General features: G+C 48.9%; 9 protein-coding genes across 9 annotated transcripts; 3 read left to right on the plus strand and 6 right to left on the minus strand.

Moving 5' to 3' along the window:
* Positions 1-3,781: 3,781 nt before the first annotated feature.
* Positions 3,782-4,786, minus strand: AYL99_12093 (acyl-CoA thioesterase II; the record flags this gene model as incomplete). The annotated part of the gene is made up of 1 exon (XM_018843574.1): positions 3,782-4,786. The coding sequence occupies one exon, from the start codon at positions 4,784-4,786 to the stop codon at positions 3,782-3,784; it is 1,005 nt and encodes a 334-aa protein (XP_018687088.1).
* A 564-nt stretch (positions 4,787-5,350) lies between these two features.
* Positions 5,351-7,174, minus strand: AYL99_12094 (hypothetical protein; the record flags this gene model as incomplete). The annotated part of the gene is made up of 4 exons (XM_018843575.1): positions 5,351-5,536; positions 5,591-5,704; positions 5,758-6,984; positions 7,046-7,174. 4 exons carry the CDS (start codon positions 7,172-7,174, stop codon positions 5,351-5,353), a joined length of 1,656 nt encoding a protein of 551 aa, XP_018687089.1.
* Positions 7,175-8,411: 1,237 nt separating this feature from the next.
* Positions 8,412-8,843, minus strand: AYL99_12095 (hypothetical protein; the record flags this gene model as incomplete). The annotated part of the gene is made up of 1 exon (XM_018843576.1): positions 8,412-8,843. The coding sequence occupies one exon, from the start codon at positions 8,841-8,843 to the stop codon at positions 8,412-8,414; it is 432 nt and encodes a 143-aa protein (XP_018687090.1).
* Positions 8,844-9,476: 633 nt separating this feature from the next.
* AYL99_12096 (hypothetical protein) lies at positions 9,477-11,550 on the minus strand (the record flags this gene model as incomplete). The annotated part of the gene is made up of 8 exons (XM_018843577.1): positions 9,477-9,592; positions 9,664-9,958; positions 10,016-10,153; positions 10,216-10,265; positions 10,328-10,885; positions 10,941-11,049; positions 11,101-11,223; positions 11,281-11,550. The coding sequence occupies 8 exons, from the start codon at positions 11,548-11,550 to the stop codon at positions 9,477-9,479; spliced, it is 1,659 nt and encodes a 552-aa protein (XP_018687091.1).
* A 552-nt stretch (positions 11,551-12,102) lies between these two features.
* AYL99_12097 (hypothetical protein) lies at positions 12,103-13,364 on the plus strand (the record flags this gene model as incomplete). Its single annotated transcript, XM_018843578.1, has 5 exons — positions 12,103-12,136; positions 12,183-12,367; positions 12,441-12,750; positions 12,801-12,954; positions 13,034-13,364. 5 exons carry the CDS (start codon positions 12,103-12,105, stop codon positions 13,362-13,364), a joined length of 1,014 nt encoding a protein of 337 aa, XP_018687092.1.
* Positions 13,365-13,838: 474 nt separating this feature from the next.
* On the plus strand, positions 13,839-14,500 carry AYL99_12098 (hypothetical protein; the record flags this gene model as incomplete). Its single annotated transcript, XM_018843579.1, has 2 exons — positions 13,839-13,850; positions 13,943-14,500. The coding sequence occupies 2 exons, from the start codon at positions 13,839-13,841 to the stop codon at positions 14,498-14,500; spliced, it is 570 nt and encodes a 189-aa protein (XP_018687093.1).
* Positions 14,501-15,402: 902 nt separating this feature from the next.
* AYL99_12099 (monoamine oxidase) lies at positions 15,403-16,986 on the minus strand (the record flags this gene model as incomplete). The annotated part of the gene is made up of 3 exons (XM_018843580.1): positions 15,403-16,148; positions 16,213-16,534; positions 16,606-16,986. 3 exons carry the CDS (start codon positions 16,984-16,986, stop codon positions 15,403-15,405), a joined length of 1,449 nt encoding a protein of 482 aa, XP_018687094.1.
* Positions 16,987-17,632: 646 nt separating this feature from the next.
* Positions 17,633-18,469, plus strand: AYL99_12100 (hypothetical protein; the record flags this gene model as incomplete). Its single annotated transcript, XM_018843581.1, has 1 exon — positions 17,633-18,469. The coding sequence occupies one exon, from the start codon at positions 17,633-17,635 to the stop codon at positions 18,467-18,469; it is 837 nt and encodes a 278-aa protein (XP_018687095.1).
* A 94-nt stretch (positions 18,470-18,563) lies between these two features.
* Positions 18,564-20,522, minus strand: AYL99_12101 (hypothetical protein; the record flags this gene model as incomplete). Its single annotated transcript, XM_018843582.1, has 2 exons — positions 18,564-20,319; positions 20,377-20,522. The coding sequence occupies 2 exons, from the start codon at positions 20,520-20,522 to the stop codon at positions 18,564-18,566; spliced, it is 1,902 nt and encodes a 633-aa protein (XP_018687096.1).
* Between the last annotated feature and the right edge of the window lie 246 nt (positions 20,523-20,768).

Below are 20,768 nucleotides of genomic sequence, written 5' to 3' on the forward strand. Positions count from 1 at the left end.
GCAGTACTCAGCGATAGATAGAATCCGTGGTAATAAGTATCCTTTACGTATCGTATCAACAAGACTCAAAGCTTGAGAGAAGGAAGCTTTCCGTGTGTGGGAAGCGTACCTTTTCTCCTATAGGCCTAGTAAGCCTAATTGGCTTAGGGCCGTCCCAGCGGTCCCTTTACTCCGCTCTTCCCCTTGAGCTATAGTGGCGCATAGAGATGCTTCTCCCATGCGAGTCACGTGCTCTTCTGCTGCGTTTGTGACACGGTGTTACCGATAGAGAGTAGAGTTATCCGACTATTAGCTATTACTAGAGATATTATAATATTTCTTCTATTAGTTCATAGTTTCTTAATCTATTATTAGTAAAGAGAGCGTCTTAATAATATCTAGATAGTTTCTAGTTCTTAATTAACTTTATCTTAAAAGGAACTTTTTGCTTCGTTTATCTTTTAATATTATACTAGTCTACATAGATTAGTTATTATCTCATAAATCTATATCTTTAATAAAGCTAATCTATTACTCAATAGATATAGACTTAGTTAGACCGTCTGCCGGTTATATATCTATAGATATCTATATAACTTTAGATGCTTAATTTTAAATATACTCGCGAACGTAATAGTATTATATATTAATATATTTAGTTCTTATATAATATATAGAATTTTTCGCTACTTTAATAGCCGAGTTTAAGTCTATATAGATATTAAGATATTCTATAGCGAGATAAGACTAAAGTAAGTCTTCTATCTTATTTAATAGTACTCTAATATACTATTATTCTTTGATAGTCTCGTTTAAAGCTATATATTTAGCTTTATAAGAACTTAATATTATTATATATTATAATGTTAAATTCTAGAATAGTAGAGTATTGCGGAAAATAAATAGATAGTTTATTATAGATCTTCTAGAGTTTATATTATCTCTCTAATCTAAGTCTATATAATAATCTATACTAGTAGAGTTAAATTAATAGAATAGATCTAGATCTTTTATTATAGATAGATATTCTTATACTCTTTTTAATACTTCAAAGTATAAGAAACTAGAGTTAGATATATACCTAGCTAAATATTCTATTAGATAATCTTGTTTTTATTATAAGATATATAAGAGTCTCTATTTATTATTAGAACTTCTTTATATCTTTAGGCTTTACGTTTTCTTCAATAGACTTAAACTTTAAGTCTATAAAGATAGAACTAGCGAGTTTACTTTACCTATCCTTAAGTCTATATTTATTAAGTATTTTCTTAATATAATAGTCCTAATAAAAGAATATAGTTCTTTTCTCGCGATTTCTAGTTATTTTAATCTCTAGAAGTTTATTAATATCTTCTAGATTCTTTATCTTAATAGATCTGGATAATCCTTAAATAGAGTCTTTATCTTTTTATCTATCAGAAATATAATAGTAATAATATCTATATAAACTAATATAATAATTAATTTATTCTTATTTATATAGATAGATTAGTCTATCTTTGATAGGAATAGATCTAGTCATTATAATAGATCTTTAGGTATAATTCCTATTCGCGATCTAATAATCTTAGCCTATATAAGTCCTTATTTAATAGTGAACTGGGGCGGGGCTTCACAGCTAGAGGCGATATTTCTCTCTACGGCGGTAGGAGTATATATAATACACTATAATACTACTAAAATAAGATAGATAGGAATGCTTAGTTATTAGTCTATCTATCTATTATTATCTATATAAAATATATTATCAAAAGAAAAGAAAAAGCTATCTACTTTACCTATCTAATTAAGAGCTACTACTACCTCCCTATATAATATATAGGTACGGGACCTAACTGACTCCTCCTATTATAATAGGTATATCTAGTTAGATTGTTCTAGATCTTTAAAGCCCCTAGACTATTATATATAGACCTTTTCGTATAGATTTACGTTTATAAACGTTTTTTAATATCCTACTAGGATATCTCTAGATCTAGAGACGCCGCTATAGCTAGAAGTAATCTTTAGACTATAGGATTAATTATATTCGCGAAGATTTCGTTATAATCGATATCGTATTCTTATTAGAAACTTCTAGCTATCTATCTAGTCTTATTATAATAAGAAAAGTCAATTAGGTTACGTACCTATATATTATAGAAGGAGGTAATAGTAGCTCCTAATTAGACGGATAAAGTAGAGAGCTATTTCTTTTCTTTTAATAGCATTTTTATATAGATAGTAGTAGAGAGATAGACTAATAATTAAGTATTCTATCTATATTATTTTAGTAGTGTTATAGTGTATTATATATATTCCTACCGCAACAGAGAGGCATTACCTTTGGCTATGAAGTCTCGCCCCAGTCCATTACTAGTATAGGGCCTTACCTTAGATAGCGGAGTCCTAACACTTCTGCGCGCCCGTCGTGTCAATTACCTCTATCTTAGCAAACTACCTATTGAAAGACGGGCTAGTGAGGACTCCCCCGGCTATAGCTTAGTTATATCTAAAGATTATAACCGCGAATATAGCTAAGGCCTATATAGCGGCGTTAAGCTAGGGTCCACGAAGACCCTAGAAGCGCTTTATAGTGGTTAAGAACGAGTTATAAGTTGTAGAAAGGGAATAAGTAGCTTAGTTAGGCGTTATCTTAGATATTCTGAATGATCTTTCCACCTAGGGCGTTAGTAAATATAGGAAGGAGAGGTGAGCCTGTGGCCTACATTCTATAACACTTATATAATCTCCAGTCTGGGAATACATCGAAGCTGTGCGGATAGATTCCTAATGCTTTGTCCCGCTTTAACGTATAACCCTCTTCCATCTTCGGCAAGAGAATATAGAACCCCTTTACGTCGGTTGTCGGATATCCCTTCGGATACGTTTCCAGCGTCGTCCATATCTCTCCCTAGGTATCAGATGCGGAGAAGAGTAAATGATCATTTAGCGGGGAGGTATCCGTCGTAACTTAGGGCTCTTATGTTGGTGGTTTGCCCTAGTCAGGTCCTTGAAAATGGGTTCGTGTTCGGGAGCGAAAAAGCTTACTTTCAGACCGTCACAGGGATGGCGGGATTTTCAGTGCTAGTCCAGCTCTTTACCATGCCATCGGGTATTGGCTCAAAGGAGAGTTTTCTTGCGCTCGCCAATGAGATTGGATTTGCTCTATTGTGTCCGGGCTGTTCTCCTCGCAGCGGAAGGGCGAGGCTCAACCCCTGAGATGGAGAGGTAATGCAGAGGTCGGGCTTTCAGTTTAAGCTAGGGGTAGATCCTGATCGTGTTGACATGCCTGAAAAAATTCGCCTTGTATCAATGGCAGACATGGCCGGCCGGGCTTTTGTATTTGATCTTTATGTGCTGTCAAACTGGCTTGAATTCTTTATTGAGCTCCAGCTTTTTTTACTAACCTTATTAGGACTAGTGTCCTCGCGTAGTCGGCTCTGCGGCAATTTCTACTCCAAGCGCCTTTGCAAGCTGAAGCATTAGTTCAACTGCTCGAGATCGAGGCTGGGAAACGGTGAGACGACTCTAGGTCCCAGAAATAGTCTTTGTTGAAAGGCGCCGGTTTTAAATCCTAGTGCAGGCGTAGGTATAGATGACTAAGCTGCAGGAGAAATCGAGGACCTTTGCACTGAGGGTAAGTCAAGAGAGAGTCGAGGAGAAGCGGGAATGTGAGAGGGAGGTGAGAGGTGAGGGCTAGGTGAGGAGATATGAAAGCGGTGTGGTCGTGGTGAGCCGCCCGCAAGCCCCTTTCTCGAAGGGTTCTTTCCTCTTCTCTCGAGTACTTCAATGCCATCTTGGAACTCCATCACGTTCGCTATAATCTCGGGCCGCTATCCTGGTTCAGTCTGATGAGGCCTTCTTGAAAGCAAGTTGCCAGAAGAACGCCAGATTTTGACCATATCCTCTGAACTGCAAGCCCCCTCTCATCTCCGGCCCATGGACTGTCCACGTCAATCAACATCCATTCATCCGCACACACGGCATGAGGGTTGTGGAAGTAGATGGTGTGACTGAGGGAGACCATCATCTGGACCCGATTCTCGTTCGCAAGTGACACACCATCTTTAACCTTGGTATAGTCCTCGCTGGGCGCAAGGCCGTGTACTCGAACGATTGCGTCGATGAAATACCCATCCGTCATAAACGCTAGTGCGGAGAGCTGTGCTTGAAGCTGTTGCACTGCATCAGAGGAGCTTCTTTTAGCAGGTTGTTGGCTAGGGCCGCAGTCGCGATTTGGATTGATGGCTCGCAGCCAGAGGCGCATTCTCTTCTCGGGAGGTGAGCTGGCTGGAGTGACAGTGAAGAGAGTTGACTCGAAAGGCTGGGACTCGCGCTCTGGAAAAGCAGGATAAGTGGTCACTCCAGGCATTGGAATTGTGGCTTCCGTTGGCATGAGCGACACATGCTCGACGTTTTGGCTACTTCCACGGCGTTCTCTGGTGAATGATAAAGTGGCCGTGAAGACGCATTTTCCCCTTTGGCGAACCTGCACCGTCCTCGTTATGAAGCTTTTACCATCCCGGATTCGCTCCACATGGTAAAACATCGGGCTGTGGGCGACGGCGGCGAGTATGAAATGGCAGTGCATGCTATGGATGATGAAGTCGGGGGGCACCGTGGCGTGTGCCGCAGACAGAGCCTGCGCAACTAGGGTGCCCCCGAATATGCCTCGTGCTGCTCGCGCCTGCCAATTCGGATAAGCATTGGTGAAGATATCAGATGCTCCCTCGAGGGCCGGGATGACTTCCGTTATTTCGTCGATGTTGGCACGACGAGGAACGGTGCTCTGCATTTCTAGACAAGTGGCAACTTCAGACATGGTTTCCCAGCAGGACCTCGAGCACGGTGTTCGTGGGTGCGGATTCAGTACAATGCTGAAGGAAGTGCCAAATCTTGCTGGAAAGAAAAGAATTCAAGAAGCGAAACTGTCCAGCGCGTTTTGTACAGGGAACCCTAGCTCAGAAACTGCGAGCGAGATGCCTCGGACGGAGGCCCAAAGCAGTTCGAAGGATCGGCCCTGATACGCCCAGAGTCCTCCGTATTCCGTATTACTTGCAGGTCGTCGCGGCACTCGGATCTGGTAGCCTCCTGACGCAAAGAATGGCCAGGCTCAACAAGTTTCACAGGAAGAAGCTCCCATAAATAGGTAGCCTCAAACACCCTCCCTTACGCATGTTTTATATACTAGGCAAAAAATTAAACTTCGCTTCCGGCCAGGTCTCTCGACCCCGTTAACGTCCCTCATATCAAGCCCAATCAATGCATTGGAATATATCGGGACTAGCCTCTCATCAGGCACAGCATATGCACAAGATTATTCGAAGCGCCTATCTCCGGAAAGGAGAACTGGTATCTCTCCTCCTTGGCCGCGAGTGCTCGAAATTTACTTACCCTCGAACATGTCTACGGTCGTTGTGGCCGAGATACCTTTCTCGGTCGGTAGAGCATCGCTAGTCTTTTCGTCCACACTTGGTACCGTGCCGTTGAGCACTTCCAGAGTGAGAACGGAGGTATCTTTCATCCAGTACTTGATGATTGGGAAGAGGAATGGAGGACCAATGGCCATGCACTGCAAAATAGTCAGTTCTATTTCTGACAACAGGGACAGATTCGCTCGACATACAAACCAGGCACTTCCAAACATGAATCTGGTGCTAACGTGGTGGTAATCCAAAGTATAAGCAACGATCTGGCAAGCCGAGGACCAGAACGTCAACATTGAAACAAAGACGGAGAGCTGTAAAATGGTCAGCGGCCTTGAGCTTGATAGAGGAAGCATAGTTCACTTACCACCTTGACGTCGTTGGAAAGAGCGCCGAAGAACCACGAAAGATATGTAATATAGCTTCCGTCCATGTATCCGTACATGACGAACAAGAATGCCTTTGCGCCGTAGCCCGGGGAATAGACGTCCAGCTTCTCAGACTCGGTGAGGCCAGAGACTGTCTCTCTCATGGCAAAGTAGCCACCGAGCCAGACTGCGTTGACGAGAAACCAGTTGAAGAACAGTCCGCAGTACGCGCGCTGTCGTCGCTTGAACGGCAGTCTGTCCGTGATTAGAGACATGACCCAACCGGCCAGGATGGCCATGAAGCAATTCATCAAGCTATTCAAAGCTCGTGCGCGGACTGTGAACACTAGTCCGTTGTACCGGTTGGCTTGGTATACGACGTAATAGTAGACTGAGAACGAGTAGGGCCAAACCAGCATAATCCAGTAGTTATGCTTGACTACTTTGGCGCAGGCTTTGATTTGTTCCTTGAATGACAGCGCAGGCTGTTCGGCGAAAGTCAGTAACTCTGGAATGATGAATTTTGGAAGCCCTAGCAACGCGAAGATAATGCAGATAATGCAGACAAAACTCACCGGCAATGCTACTCTAGTTCCGTCCTCACGGACCACTTTGTCCATGGGAAGCAACAAGAATGAGACGCCTGCTCCGCAAAGCATGATGATGAAGAGACCAATGTATGTTCCGTCAGTCACCGTGGAGTGGTTGTTGACTCCAGCGTTCCAGTTTTGTCCCACAGGGATAGCTGCACCCAACATAGTGCCGATCTGGTAGACCGTCCAGAAGATCGCAACATAAAACCCCTTTTGGTCCTCGGATGCGTATGCGACAGGCCCGACTCGCTCGGCGACCCAGAGGAAGGCAGCTGAAAAACCGCACCACGCGCCTCCAAAGATGACAAATGGCTGGTTACCAGTATGGTTGTAGCACCAAAGACTGGCGGAATAAGCTGCGTACCCCAAGCTGCCGACTCCAAGAGTGAGGCGGATTCCGAAGTAGTTCAATACCGGCGGGGCCAACAAGGTGAAGCCCATGAAGACGGAGAACAGTGTGATACTAGCCGAGTCGGCAAGCTGCGCACTTTGCTGCCCGGCACCACCCAGAGCAGTGATGACCTGGTAGATACCTGCAGTCATGAAAATGACGCATCCCAAGAGTACGACCTGAACGCGAGGATGGCTGTACGCCGGAATCGTGAGACCCCAGACATGGTAGCTTTTGGGAAACTGGGGAAGACGAGGTCAGTCATCCCGCGCGCTTCAATAGACATCTGTTCCTGTGTCTCACCTGCATAGACCCTTTGACCATCAAGGCGGCTTCCTCAGCGGAGATATGAAGCTTTTTCGCGCCCTCGAACGCTGTCGTGGTGAGGCGCGGGTCGTGCGCCGCTTCGATGGACATCTCTTCTGTCGACATGGTTGCAAGGGTAGACAGTACAGTGGAGATCTGGTGAGTTCAGCCACGTGTTGGAAGGAAGGAACGACTCAAATCAACGGGAGAATCGAGCGTGCTTATGTTGGAGTGGAGATCGGCTGTCGAGATTGTCGCGGCTTGCTATATATCTGGCCCATAGTTGTCGAGTCGTTGGAGTGATAGGGACCAATCCAAGACCTCTCCGGAACCGAGAGATTCGGGAATCTTGTCTAGATTTGGTATACTATATTAGGTTTCGATAGTAGACCTTCCCGCCTTTGCCGCGTGCGCTAACCGGGTTCGACGAAAGGCTCCGGCATCAGACGCCTGTTTGTGTCAGTTCCAGTGTCCAGACCAGGGCTATTTGGTGGCACTATATCAAGAGGGTTTTGGGTAGGCGGAGCATTTCTCGAACTATAGCCGGGGTGTATAGTTGAGGGGACTGTTCTAGGTCCACAATATGCCTTCTTTGTCCATAGGCCTGGCCATTCTCCTAGGTCAGGTGCCGCAAAATCTGGGGATTGCCAAGAGAACCTAGATAATTGTAAGATTTGGTTGGTCACCGACAAGCCGGCACGATGAGATATAGGTATCGATGGACCTGCGTGAGTGAAGCGATAGGATTGGAAATACCATTATCTGTCGGAGATATCGGGTACGCGCAGGAAATACTCGGAGAACAAACGGTCGAGACCTGAGCTCTCGATATCTCTTTCGGCATTCCCGCTCTTGACACGAAAATGAACAGTCAAGGTCAATCCGCCGAAAAGCCGTAATGTAAGTTGCTGCTGGCGGGGGACCGGATGGTAGACCTTGGCTATGGGCGCACAGAAAATTTCACATGGTGGTGAGTTTCGATGGACCCCTGCAAAATCGAAACAATTGCGTCGGAGAGGATTAGAAACTGTTTACATGCAAAAGAGTAACCAAGCAGCCTCCCTCGAGTATTAATGAAATTGGCAACTTGAATTTCTAGATGCCATTGCCAGCTAAAATTGGCTAGCTCGTTCTTGGGGTGAGATTCAATCTATCTTTCGCATGCAAGTGTGGTCCATTTATTATGCCCTGGCCCCTGTGTCTGACTCTGTATGGATGTCATTGAAAGCCCAGAGGACTCTCGTTCAAGCTGCAGAGAGTCATGCGGCGATCAGAATGAGGTTGCCATCGAAGGAAGTTTGGGATTTGCTGCGAAAGACAGATCACAGTAGTTTGCTGTGTCTCGTGAATATCGTTTCACAGATTAGAGCTTCGCTTTGATTGCTGCCACCGCATCAATCTCAACCTGCCACCGCGGGTCAGCTAGACCAGCGACCGAAACTAGTGTTGTTGCCATGCGATGAACATAGCCGTTCTCGTCCGTCAAGAATTCCAGCAAAGCCTTCCGAAACAATGGAGCTCTCTCTGGGCTCCAGTTGACTACGTAGTATGTCAACTTGACAACATCCTTTGGTGTTGCACCAGCTTCCCGCAGGCATGACTTCACGTTGTTGAACGCAAGTCTGGCTTGTTCTTCGAACGTAGCCGCAGGCTCCCGGTTGATGTCCGCACCGACTTGGCCAGCGCAGTAGATCATGCTGACTCCGGGTGATGCAACAGCCACATGAGAGAAGCTGGGGGCTGAGTCGAAGAGGTCTTTAGGGTTCAAGAGGGTGATGTGGTCTGGGGGAGACATATTTGCTGATTGCGTTTCGGATATTGGTCTCCTGCGAATAGTAGCGAGCGATTCGTGCGCGCAGAGGAGACTGAGGAGTAAAAATGAGCGTGGCTATTATCCGAAGCTGCCAGATGGGCCCTTTTAATAAACGGACACCAACGGCCATCTTTATAGTAAGTCTTTGCTGATTCAGAATGCGCCCAATGACGAGAGAGACTGATTTCTGCACGCGCATCGGCCCCGAGTTCCGCGCGGGTACAGGTATCGGAGGCGATAATCCAGGCGCGATATTGATTGGCAATCACGATTGGAGGTAAAAATGCCCTCTTATGGAATGCCAGTAAATATGCAAAGTATCCTTGGGCCCTTTGACAAGTCTGGATTGATAAATATTGCGGTATATTGCCCCACGACTTCTTCGGTCTTTGCTCGAGGAGCCTTGGACCATGCTGTGTCTCTATTTCCTTTTCGGATGTACGAGGGTGTTTGCTCAAGACTCTGTGAAACACTTGCAAAGGCAACCCGAGGCTGTTAGAGCATCGGCCTCGACGTGCAGACTGATGGACGTAGCATCTGGACTCAAGCTCGACTTTGGCTCTACTTGTATCTGCCCTGAGCGTCTATACCCGCTCGATTCAAAAACAATCCTGCTTATGCGTTACAGACTTTATCCAAACACTCGGTCACGGCAATGAGCTCTTCATCTTCATATTGTTGGCCAACAACTTGAACTGTCACTGGTAAGTTCTCCCACAGCTTCGGATCATCTAGGGAAGAGCAAGTCGTTAGCTCGAATCCAGTTCAGCAAGATTGGTAGCATTCAGCATGGAGGGCTTACAAATATCCTGGTTCATCTTGTCGAAAACATTGTCCCGAGGCTGGTAGCTGGCATCCTTGGCGTCTTCCTCTGGGTCAATATGGAAATTTTTGACCGGTACAATGATGCTTGGGTAGTCGAGGATATTCCACAGGCTCAAATATCCCCACCAAACAGGATGACCGTGTGGGAAACTTGCAGAAGGTGCGCTTGGACAGATTAAAGCATCAATAGGTCGGCCGGTTCCTGTCTGTGACTTGGTGTTATACCAAGCTTCTGCCATCTTCTGACGATACTCGGCTTGTTTGGTATTAAGCTTCAAAGATTAACGTTAGTAGAGGGAATACTGGGGTGCAGGTTGGGTTGTACAAACAGCAAATAGTTCTGGAACCGTCAGAGGCTGGATATTGAATGTCTCCAGATACCAGCTGAATGTTGGATAAAGGGGCTCTCCCGCGGACGCTACCAGACCTTTGGACTCCTTTGCTCCAGTCTGGAACCATAGTCTCCACTAATTTTTCGAGTCAGTCGGATGGTGGCTGAATGAGAGACTGGAAGGGGGTGAAGACTTACTGTTGTATCTGCAGCCTCCCAGCAGTTAAATGGTGGTTGAAATTCAATGACTTGTGACTCAACGTTAGCTTCATAGCCTCCAGAAACAGAACTTGTGCCGGTCGGTGCATACCTTCATGACCTGCGGCTCGCAACTTAGCAGCGGTCTCTCGCAGCGCTCTGGAGCAAGGTGGGTGAGGCTCAACGACACCATCTGTTGTCATCAACCCGAAACATAACTTTCCTGTCTTCGGTGGGACATTTTTCCATGCTAAAGGAACAGCTGTAGTGTCATAAGGAAGGCCGTAAAGGGAGAGTAGAACTTCGGTGCCCAGCTTGATGTCGGCTATGCTGTGACAGTTGGGGCCCGACGACACCTTTATCGAGATCTGGCCAGGGCGTAGTGTCCCAAATCCGGTTCGTGCCGTTCTTTCAGCCGTGGGCCTGATTGCATAGTTTCCGTTGAACGCTCCGGGAGCTCTGATACTTCCTCCGATGTCAGTCGAAGGACAAAAAGGTGCACCGCGCATAGCCACGAGGCTGCCATCTCCTCCTGATGACCCTCCGGCAGAAAATCCTCTGTTGTGCGGGTTCGTTGTTCGACCCCATAGGTTACTCCAGGTTTCGAGGAACATTCCGGTCTGGGGCATAGTGGTTCGAACGAAGAAAACAGCTATATCGACCATGACGACTAGTTAGTAATGTGCTTGAGACTCGAAGAAGGTAGTGGAAAGAAGAGTGTATACCTCCAGCATTGCGCAGTATCTGAACTATCGCGGCATCCGAGTTGCACCGGTTGTTATGCCAGGCAGCAAAGCCCATGGTGAGGATCTTGCCCTTCATATGGAAGATGTCCTGTTCACATTGTCAGTATCAGTCATTAACTTGTTGAAGAATTCGCCCTACCTTGATTCCCACGGGCAGACCATGTAAAGGTCCAACGGGTTTACCCGTCTTTGCCAGAATATCATCCAGTTCCTTCGCTCGTGCAAGAGCCTCATCGGAGAAGTAATCTGTGAGACAATTCACCTAATTCTACTTTCAGTGTCGAGCTCAAAGTGAATTATCAAGAACAATACAACATACACATTGATGGGCGATTGCGGCTCGGGCGCAAAACGCCTCTGTCACTTCGACCGACGATAGGCTTCCATTCAGCAACTGAGGCATCAATTCGCTGGCATTTTGCTCTGTAATTTCAAGTTGTCGTTCTGTAAGCAGTCCACAGTCTCTGGGAACCGAGCGAACATCTGTTTGAGACTCGGGGGGAGGTGTTTGGAGGCGCCACTTGGAGGGAATGGAGTCCATCAGCCTCTGGCGTGCGACCGCACTGTTCTCTTGCCAAGTACCTCCCATCTTGAGTAGTTTTGACCGATTTTCTGATTGCAAAATGTATCGGGACTGACCCTACAGCGCAATCTATTTTATGTGTATCGTTTTGTGTTGTTCAAAACGGTCATGACACTTCGGCCAACACGGAAGCATAGGGCGTGTGCCCGCTGTTCGGAACTCGACGAGTGCTCATGCCCAACCCTGACGACACCGTCGAAACTTTACTTATCTACGACTAATGATAGGCTGACCTTCCAGTCGATGGGAGCGTTCTTCTCCACAGCAGAGTTCCACCTCGATGAGTACTGGATATGCGACAGGGCAGAACACCTGCCGAATATTATGCGTACGGCCGTTTACGATGGACAAAATCCGAAATGGGCTTCACACCGGAACCACGGAGATGCTCGTCGGCACCTACAAAAAGAATTTAGTCGATGATCAAGTGACAAGGCCACATATCAAGACCAACCTCGCAGGGTCTCATTTTATACTGCCAGCTATTTTCACAGGTTTGACAAGGTACTTGCTTCTCCCTTTGTGCCGCTGTTACCTTCACCTACAAGTCCTTCCAAGATGACGACCTGGCTGGACCACATCAGCCAGAAGAGTAAGCTGCACACTTCGTTACCCCAGCCAACGCTGAGACAACATAGTGCACTTGGACATAGATTGGGCAGACGTAGAAACCGTCAAGACGTTGCCTGCAGTACCATACGACCAGACATGCAATCCATACTTGCTTGGCCTTCAGCTGGGGACCGAAGCCAATGCTGCACTGCTCGCTGAGACGGTCAAGGAGCTCCATGCACAAGGCTGGTTGGCCATATACACAAGAATGGTGACGTGACCTCTTCAAGTTGTACCCATCAAGAGATTGAGACGAGGCATTAATCATTCTCTGATCGAAACAGGCTGCTGCAATACTGCAGAAGAGTCTCGCGTTTATCAAAGGCCGAGTGCTGGTTCAGACGATACCCTCAGCCGCGTACAACGTGGAACAGACTCTGGTCCATGCAAGGCTATATGCACAGGAGTTTGAGAGAGCTGGAGTTCCAAGGAACAGGTTCTGCATCAAGATTCTTGCAACCGGCCAGGGTGTGAATGCAGCTCGAAGGCTCCAGAGTGAGGGAATTAGTACTCTTGGGACAGGAGTTTTTGGACTGGACCAAGCGGTGGCATGCAGTCAGGCTGGCTGCCTGTTCATCAGTCCCTATTACAACGGTTCGTATATGCCACAGGATCCACATATTCCTCTCTATAACCCCTCACAGAGGTTCGCTCTATTCGAGATCCATCATTGTGGCCCAATGTGGCAGACCCGACGACACAGCATCCGTTCTCTAGGACTCTCGTACAGATGATCGGCATTTACGAACATTTGCAAAACACCACAGGCAAACGACAGCCAATGATTAAACTTGCAGCGTAGGTCAAATGTTCACATATGTTTGACCTAGATCTTTTTCTGAGCTCAAATGCTGACTCTGTGTCTCCCTATACACAGATTCCGCTCCATCAAAGAAGTCGACGCTGCGGCAAGGTTGGGATGTCATTCATCGACAGTGACGCCTGCAGTATTCAATGAGCTTGGTGCCACGAAATTCGAGGGCAAGCCTTATGGAGAGCCTCTTACAGCCATTTTCCCGGACCTGGTATTGCCAACCTCTCTCAACGAGATTGACTATCTGGCTGAAGATGGAGCGAAATTAAACGCGGCTCTTGAAGTCGACACGGTGGCAGGGGACCGATTGAAGGATGCCATGGAACGCTTCCTCACTGCCGAGGCAACGAGCAAAGAACTGATTGAAGGGGCGATCAAGGCGAGCACGAAGTAGGCTTTACCTCTCTCTAGAGTGTCTGAGCGCTCCAAAGAAGCTGTGATCTTGGAAATAAACGTATAATTGCATTTTTGACGCCAGCGATGCGCACCCTTGTTGCTTACTTCCGAGAAAGCCTCTTCGGAACTTCCTACGAATAGTAACCAGAAAAATACTACACACCGACTTTGGGTGGGATACTACATCCCACTGATCGAATTTACATTTCATAACACCCAGGATCCCACCGGATTCCATCCATTGGGTGACTTCCGGCCATTTCGGCCCCTGCCATCAGTTGCGATACTGCCGGTACCGCAAAACCGGGAGACCAGACTACCAGTCACTGGGCCAAATTCTGTTGCCCTGCATACTTCGTAGCCTCGATGCTTTTTTTTACGGACAATTTCACTTCACGACCAAAGTCTCTTTTTTTTTCGAAAGTTCATCACATTTAGTTTGATTGCCCTCATCGATCAACATCCTTTCAATATGGCTGAGACCGTAAGTTGGAATTAATTCTACTCTGATCCCTCCCGACTACAAAGTATTCGAGGATCTGCGGAAGACTAATCTACGTGATTATTACATTCCAGGTCCCATTTAATCGTGCAATCAACCATGTCGCCATCTCCTGTACCGACCTCGAAGCCCTCGTAGCCTGGTACCAGCGCAACCTGGGCTTCCAAGTAATCGGAAGAATCCGACACTTCAGCCGAGAGACCACGCCCGAAGCATTCACTCAGATCTTCATCTCCTACCCCAAGACGATGCGTGAGTTGAAGTTTGCGATTCTAACGAGCGGCAACGGTGTCGGTCTGGAAGTATTCCAATTCATCGACCCCGCGCCCGTGAAACGAGACGAAGAATTCGAATTTGCACGCATTGGGTTTTTCCATATTTGCGTCACGGATCCGAACCCGGAGGCACTGTTGGCGAAGGTCATTGCGGATGGTGGGAAACAAATTGGAGGATGGATGGACTATAGCCGGTACGGGTTGCTAGGACACAGGGGCGTGTATATGCAGGATCCCTGGGGGAATGTCGTTGAGTGCATGTCTATCAGTGTCGAGAGGGTATGCTCTGCCGGTGGTGCTATTGCCTTCCTGCTGCAGAAGCAAGAGCAGGAATCTAAGGCTGCTGCCTCGAAATGATCCGCGCATACAGGAAATATATCATGAATCCACTGTCCGCCTGCCCTCAAAGCGAGAAATTTCAGGACTCTGCCGCCGCAAAAAGGGGCGATCAACGATGACATGTGAAATCCGTATGCAAGTCCCAGCTCGTATCCATCATTACTGCTGCTGCTGCTGCCCGTCATTTGTCCTCGAGACCGGCATCGCTTCCAATACTATCGTGCACACAGGAATACCGAATTGAGCCGGCAACTCATGAGCTCACCTGACCATATACAACCACCACCCATCCACCCTTCCACCGGGATCCTTACGCACGAGTGAGTTGTCCGATACAAGGTCGTCCACCATCGGTAGCCGAGTTCAACACAGCACTCAGTTCCGAAGCCAACGCAGAAGCGGTAGCAGGGGATTCAAAACCCGGGGGCGAGATACGAGATACGAGACTTCGGACTCTGTATACGGCTGATCAAAACTATTCCCAAACAGGCAGGGAAGTGTGGGTACTTTTGCGCTCCCGAGTTCCGAGTTCCGAGTTCGAATTCTTTTCTGGTTTTTCTTGCACGGGGTACGGGTGCAGTATGTCGCCCAGTGCGGATGGTCTTGGTCTAGACTGGGGAAAGGGCCTTTTGATAAGATGAGGAGTTGGAGCGGGTTGGGGGTCCGGGTTGGGAAAGGATTGGCCATGCTCAGCTTTACCCTTAGGGCTCGCTTGCTGGCAGCTGTTCGCTGTTGTCGGTCAGCATCGTTGTCGTGGAATTTACCCCATAACGGAGCAGAATCTGAACGTACGGGAGGCGGGCGATGGAGAAGAAGTATTCTGAAGCTACATTGTTCATGATGAGGAGGTCCACAAGTTTGTCTAAAGTCACTACCCAGTGCAGCTTTATTGTGTCACCGACGCTCTCCCGCAAATCGTATCATAACTTGGCCTTGCTGAGTTCCGAAACCACTTCCCTCGCGCCTCTCTCGCCAGACCGGATGGCACCGTCCATATAGCCCTTCCACTCGAACGCAGTCTCCGTGCCCACAAAGTGTACATTCGCATGCGGTGTCCTCAACGCGTGACCGAACTTTGTCATGGCTCCAGGTGGTGCTGCCGGGCAAGGGCAGCCTTGAGCCCAGTGGTCCTTGGCCCATTCATGTTCCGTCATGGCAAGCGGTTCAGGAATGCTGCCCCCCATCGAAGGCCCGAAGCATCGATTCAGCTGTTCCAACACTGCCGCGAACCGGTCTTGTTGGGACTTCTTTGACAATTCGACGCCAGGTTTTCCCACGACGAAGCAGGTCATTGAGTAGTGGCCTTTTGAGTCCACGCTGCTGTCTCGGGTGACGGAGATAGGGCCTTCAAACGATTGTAAAACACCTGTGAAGTTCTTGCTTCGCCACCATGGCTCGGCGAACAGGATCATCACCTTGCACGTATATCCTAGGATGTTTGCGGAGCTCAACTGTTGTTTCGCGTACGGCAAGGGTGGGGAGAAACTAATCTCTTTGTAAAGTGGTGTTGGGACTGACACGATGACCTTGCGACTTGTAAATGTTCCACGGCCAGTTACGACGGTTGCGCCGTAGAAGTTTTGGTTGATTTCAAGTACGGGCGAGTTCAAAATCAGCGAGCCTGGCTGGAGGAGACCAGCGAGTCCGATCGAGAGAGATTGGGTGCCTAACAAAGGATAGGGGTCAGTATGATGTTTGACAGCCGGAGCATCAAACAGGAATGCAGTTACCTTTTACCAATCTCATATATTGACCGCCATCTTTGGAGTCAGATCTCATTCTCATGAGACCTCCGCCACTCTTTAGGTAATTGAGAAAGAACAGCGCACTAACATCAGACGGCTCGAGGCCAAGCATAGCTCTGGTCCAGACAGAAACGGACGCGATAGCAGTTCTACCTGCCCCATTCCGTTCCGCCCACTCTCTCAGGGTATACTTGTCGAGGTCCCCGCCGGATCCCACTGGGTCATGAATGTCGAGCGTCTGACACACTTTCTCGGCCAGGTCGCGGATGTACACCATATTATCGACACCGCCGGACTCGGCGAGCTTCTGGGGCAGAAGTTAGCACATCTGTTAAACGCGCTACCGCGCAACTTCGATGCGCCGAAGACGCGACAAACCTCGGGAACGCTGCCGTATGAAAACGAGCAGAGGTCCATACCTAGATCCTCCTGCAAAACATTTCCTTTGGTATTCTGGAAAACGGTTTCCAGACCAAGAAAGCGAGTCAGCTCGTAGACCTTTGCTTGCGTTGTGTCGTTGATCCATGCTGCTCCAACATCCACGCCGAAGCCCTTGCCTAAAGGATCGACACTCCAAGTCTTTCCGCCAACTCGATCACGCGCTTCAATTATAAGACAGCTCAACCCCGATTGCTGTACTTCGTAACCTGCTTTGAGCCCGCTGAGGCCAGCGCCGACCACAATCACATCGACATTGTCATTAGGGGCGTATTCTTTGAACGGGGTGGCGTCCAAGACGGGATGTGGAAATTGAGACATGCGGATAGTCGTAAATCGTTGTCACCTCCGGCGTAGGTTGGCTCGAGGGTCGATTCCTCTTTGTCTTCGTTGGCCTGGCTGGTGGTTCTTGCACTGCTTCAAGAGCCATGGCGCGCAACCGACGTAACGGTTTCAATATATCCAATCTGCAGCGTAACAAGCTCGCTCAGAGATAGTCACGCAGCCGATCCGGGCATGGAGACCGGTGGCATGATCAACGAATAAATTGGATGCTGCGCCCTTTCGGATACCAAGTATTAGCCCCCAGTGAGCTCGGCGTACAGCCGCAAAACGCAGAGCAACGCGAGCTCCGAGTTCCGAATGCCAGAAAACGCCAGCATAAAGTGGAGTGTGGCTGTTCTAGTACTCCGGCACCTACCTAGGTGGAAGAGAGAGATGAAAAAAAAAATACTCAGGTAACATTTTCGACAGCCGGAGCCCCGTCACGTTTACGCGTGCCGGGCGGCTTCAAAAACAGTTAGAAATCTCTCGTTCTTTTTGCTGGAATGCCCGATCCGTGAATCCTTGCTCGCTTCATTCCTCTGAGAAAACCTCGTGAGGATATCTGTCTTCAGTGGGCGTGACAACACACAGTCTATGAAAACAACCCGCTAATCCACACATTCCCTACCACCATACTCAAAAAATGCCCCGAGTCTTCTTTATCACCGGGTGCTCGACCGGCCTGGGGAAATCGTACGCCCAATACGTCCTCCAGCGCGGCGACTACTGCGTTGCCACGGCGCGTAACAAGGACCAACTCCTGTCCTTCAAGGGCGCGACCGAGCAGAACTTCCTCCCACTCGCCCTCGACGTAATGGACAAAGCCTCGATAACGGCCGGATTCAGCGCCGCGCTGGCCAAGTTCTCGCGCATCGACGTCGTGGTCAACAACGCCGGGTACGGCCTTGCGGGGTGTTTCGAAGAGTACGACGAAGCCCAGATCCGGCAGCAGATGGAGGTCAACTTCTTCGGGTTGATCGACGTCACGAGGGAGGCGCTGCGAATCATGCGCACCAAGAACTCGCCTCCGGGAGGTGTCATCCAGCAGGTCACCAGTATCGGCGGCCAGCGCGGCGTGGCAGGCTTCAGTCTGTACTGCGCGAGTAAATGGGCCGTGGAGGGCATGAGCGAGGCCATCAGCAAGGAGTTGCGGCCCGAGTGGAACATCAAGGTCACCTGTGTCGAGCCTGGCAGTTTCAGAACCGACTGGACTGGTCGGAGCATGACATTTGCGCCGCGGATGCCTGAGTACGACCATCTAGATATCAAGAAGTCAATGGACGAGAGGCACGGCACCCAGGCGGGAGATCCGGACAAGGGTGCTCGGGCCATGTATGATCTGGCCCTGATGCCCAACCCGCCCGTGCGCGTTGCCATCGGTGAGGACTCGTATAATCTCATCATGAAGAAGCTGCAGGAGTACGAGGAGAACTACAAGGCGTACAAGGAGCTGAGTTGCTCGACCAATTATGACAACTAGAGAGGTTTCCATAGCATTTTGATATAGTTACCAGAATTTGAAACACTTGGGAATTCGGTAGGATTCAACATCCTTTTCGTTGAATTTGCAGGGCCTAGTTACTTAACGCGTCCATCCAGTCTAATTCCATGAGTCGAGGTTGGGAATCAAACAACAGCATGGTTTCCCAGTCAATGTTGCAAAAGTCGGCAGTCGTGGTAGACTCTTCGTCGCGGTGTTCTCGGTGCAAAAGATCTTTGTATCGATCGACCAGGACGCGGAACAGCTTTTCAACGCCTTCAGCATTGGGCCAGAACTCTTTCAAAACTTCTGCGGTATGAACCACGCTCTCCAAATTCCGTAACGAGTTCAGGGCAAGCAGCATCGAGCCCTTGTCAACGAGCTGTTGGATGCTTCTCGACACGTGAACGCCAGCCGCGATGAGAGCCACCACGCTGGGGAAATAGCACTGTTGCAATACTCCGATGCGAATAATGGCGTCGAAAATGGACAGAATCATTTGGGCTGCTGCATTGCACTGGTCATTTGAATCGGGAGACTGGGCTATTCTCTCTGCTCCGTCCAGGTACAGCCGATGCAAGTGGATGGCGACGGTCTGGTAATGAAGTTGCAGTTGGAGGCTCCAAAAGGTTTGGGTCAGAGGGACTGCTATGGCCCATTTGATCAACCTGGAATTGAGGGATTTCACGTCAGGATATTCGCCTCGAAGTATGGCACCAGGAGAGGTCGCACGCTGGATTTCCAGGATCATCTCACACAGCTCGATATTTCTGGAGCAATATTCAAGGTTGACTCTGGTATTGATCTGACCATTCTGTTCACAAAAGTCACTCAATTCTAGAGGGGGTTGGTCATAGTCGTCACGATTGATCATTGATGGTCGTCCATGTTCCAATGCCGACATGACTTCGGTCTGGAATAAGACCCACCAAACTCGGCGATGGAGCCTCCGGTCACAAGCAGGCATCCGGCCCGGAATATCAGGTTCGTCCATGAGGTTACGGTGTAGACCGATGCCAAAGGCGATCCGGCACGCCACTCCAACCCAGTAATAACTGTTGAGGCTGACCGAGTCGGAATCCTCGAGATGCCATGTGAGAAGCAGGGCTGCCTGGACAAGGTGGACGCGATTATTTTCGTGACGCAAATCGAAAAGGATCTTTACTCGATGGTAGAGGATCGATTTGACCGCTTGTCGAGTATTCGCCACCCTTGGATGGTTACAGACATGGGCTCCGGCTAGCAGAACGGCCTGGAACAGCAGTAGCGGTGGCGGATTGAAAGGATCTTTGTACTGGCGGCGGAAGTCGGCCTCGTCCAAGACGGGAAAGTAGGGGTGAATCTTTTCGAAGAAGGCCTCGACCAGTTCGTTCCGTATCTCCTTGGCCGGGAAAGAGCTTAACTGGCGGACATTTTCCAGGAGCGGACCCTTGTTCAGGTAGTGCTGCGCCTGGGGCTTCCAGGGTAGGTGTGGGTGGATTGGAGGATGGGGGTAGGTCAGGAAGCGCTGGCCCTCCCGGTTCAAATTGACTAGGTGGGAGAAATTGGATCCCGAAGTGCCAATGTAGGCAAGGCGTAGGCGTTCATAGTCATCGAACTCGGCCCACGACGAGGACCAGACGCCCTTGTGGAAGAACTGAGAGAGGGTGTCCACGGCGTTGCATGGCGCCGGTGCTACCACCCGTCCAGATTCGAGGGGTGCCGGAGTGGTCGCGCCATTGTCGGTGAATGGGACGACTTCTTCCAAGGTGGTTTGGGGGACAACATCGGTGGAATTGGAAGGTGATGCAGCCGATGGAACGGGCGCGTCGACGCTTCGACTGGCATGTCGTTTCCACGTGAGGCTGAACCTGAGGCAATCATAATCAGCTATCTCACGTCTGCCAGGTACCAAGGGAGCTGCGAACCTGCATTCCACCCCGGATTTTCGACAGGCAGTGCAGTGGGCCTTGTTGACCGAGTCACATTTGATCTTTCGGCGGCGGCACGTATCACACGAGTGCATCTGCCGCCGCTGAACCTGCTTGTTGATTATGATGGTAGAGCCATCCATGTTGAGACTGGGCTTCCGAGACCAGGCAGCAGACGGGAGTAGATAGACACTCAGTCACGGGGAGAAAAGTCGTGTTTGAATTCCGCTCCGAGAAAGTGGCGGCAGATTTATCTGTTATAGTAAAAGCTCGTAACAGATAGCGTCCGTCTGATAAGCTTTGAACTAACCTTTTCCAGCATCCGGGGCCTCGGTCGGTCTCGAGATTCCCACAGGCCCACCCACTACCCACACTCCGGGTATTTCGAC

Source organism: Fonsecaea erecta (genome assembly GCF_001651985.1).
Source record: "Fonsecaea erecta strain CBS 125763 chromosome Unknown Scaff35, whole genome shotgun sequence".
Classification (NCBI taxonomy): domain Eukaryota; kingdom Fungi; phylum Ascomycota; class Eurotiomycetes; order Chaetothyriales; family Herpotrichiellaceae; genus Fonsecaea; species Fonsecaea erecta.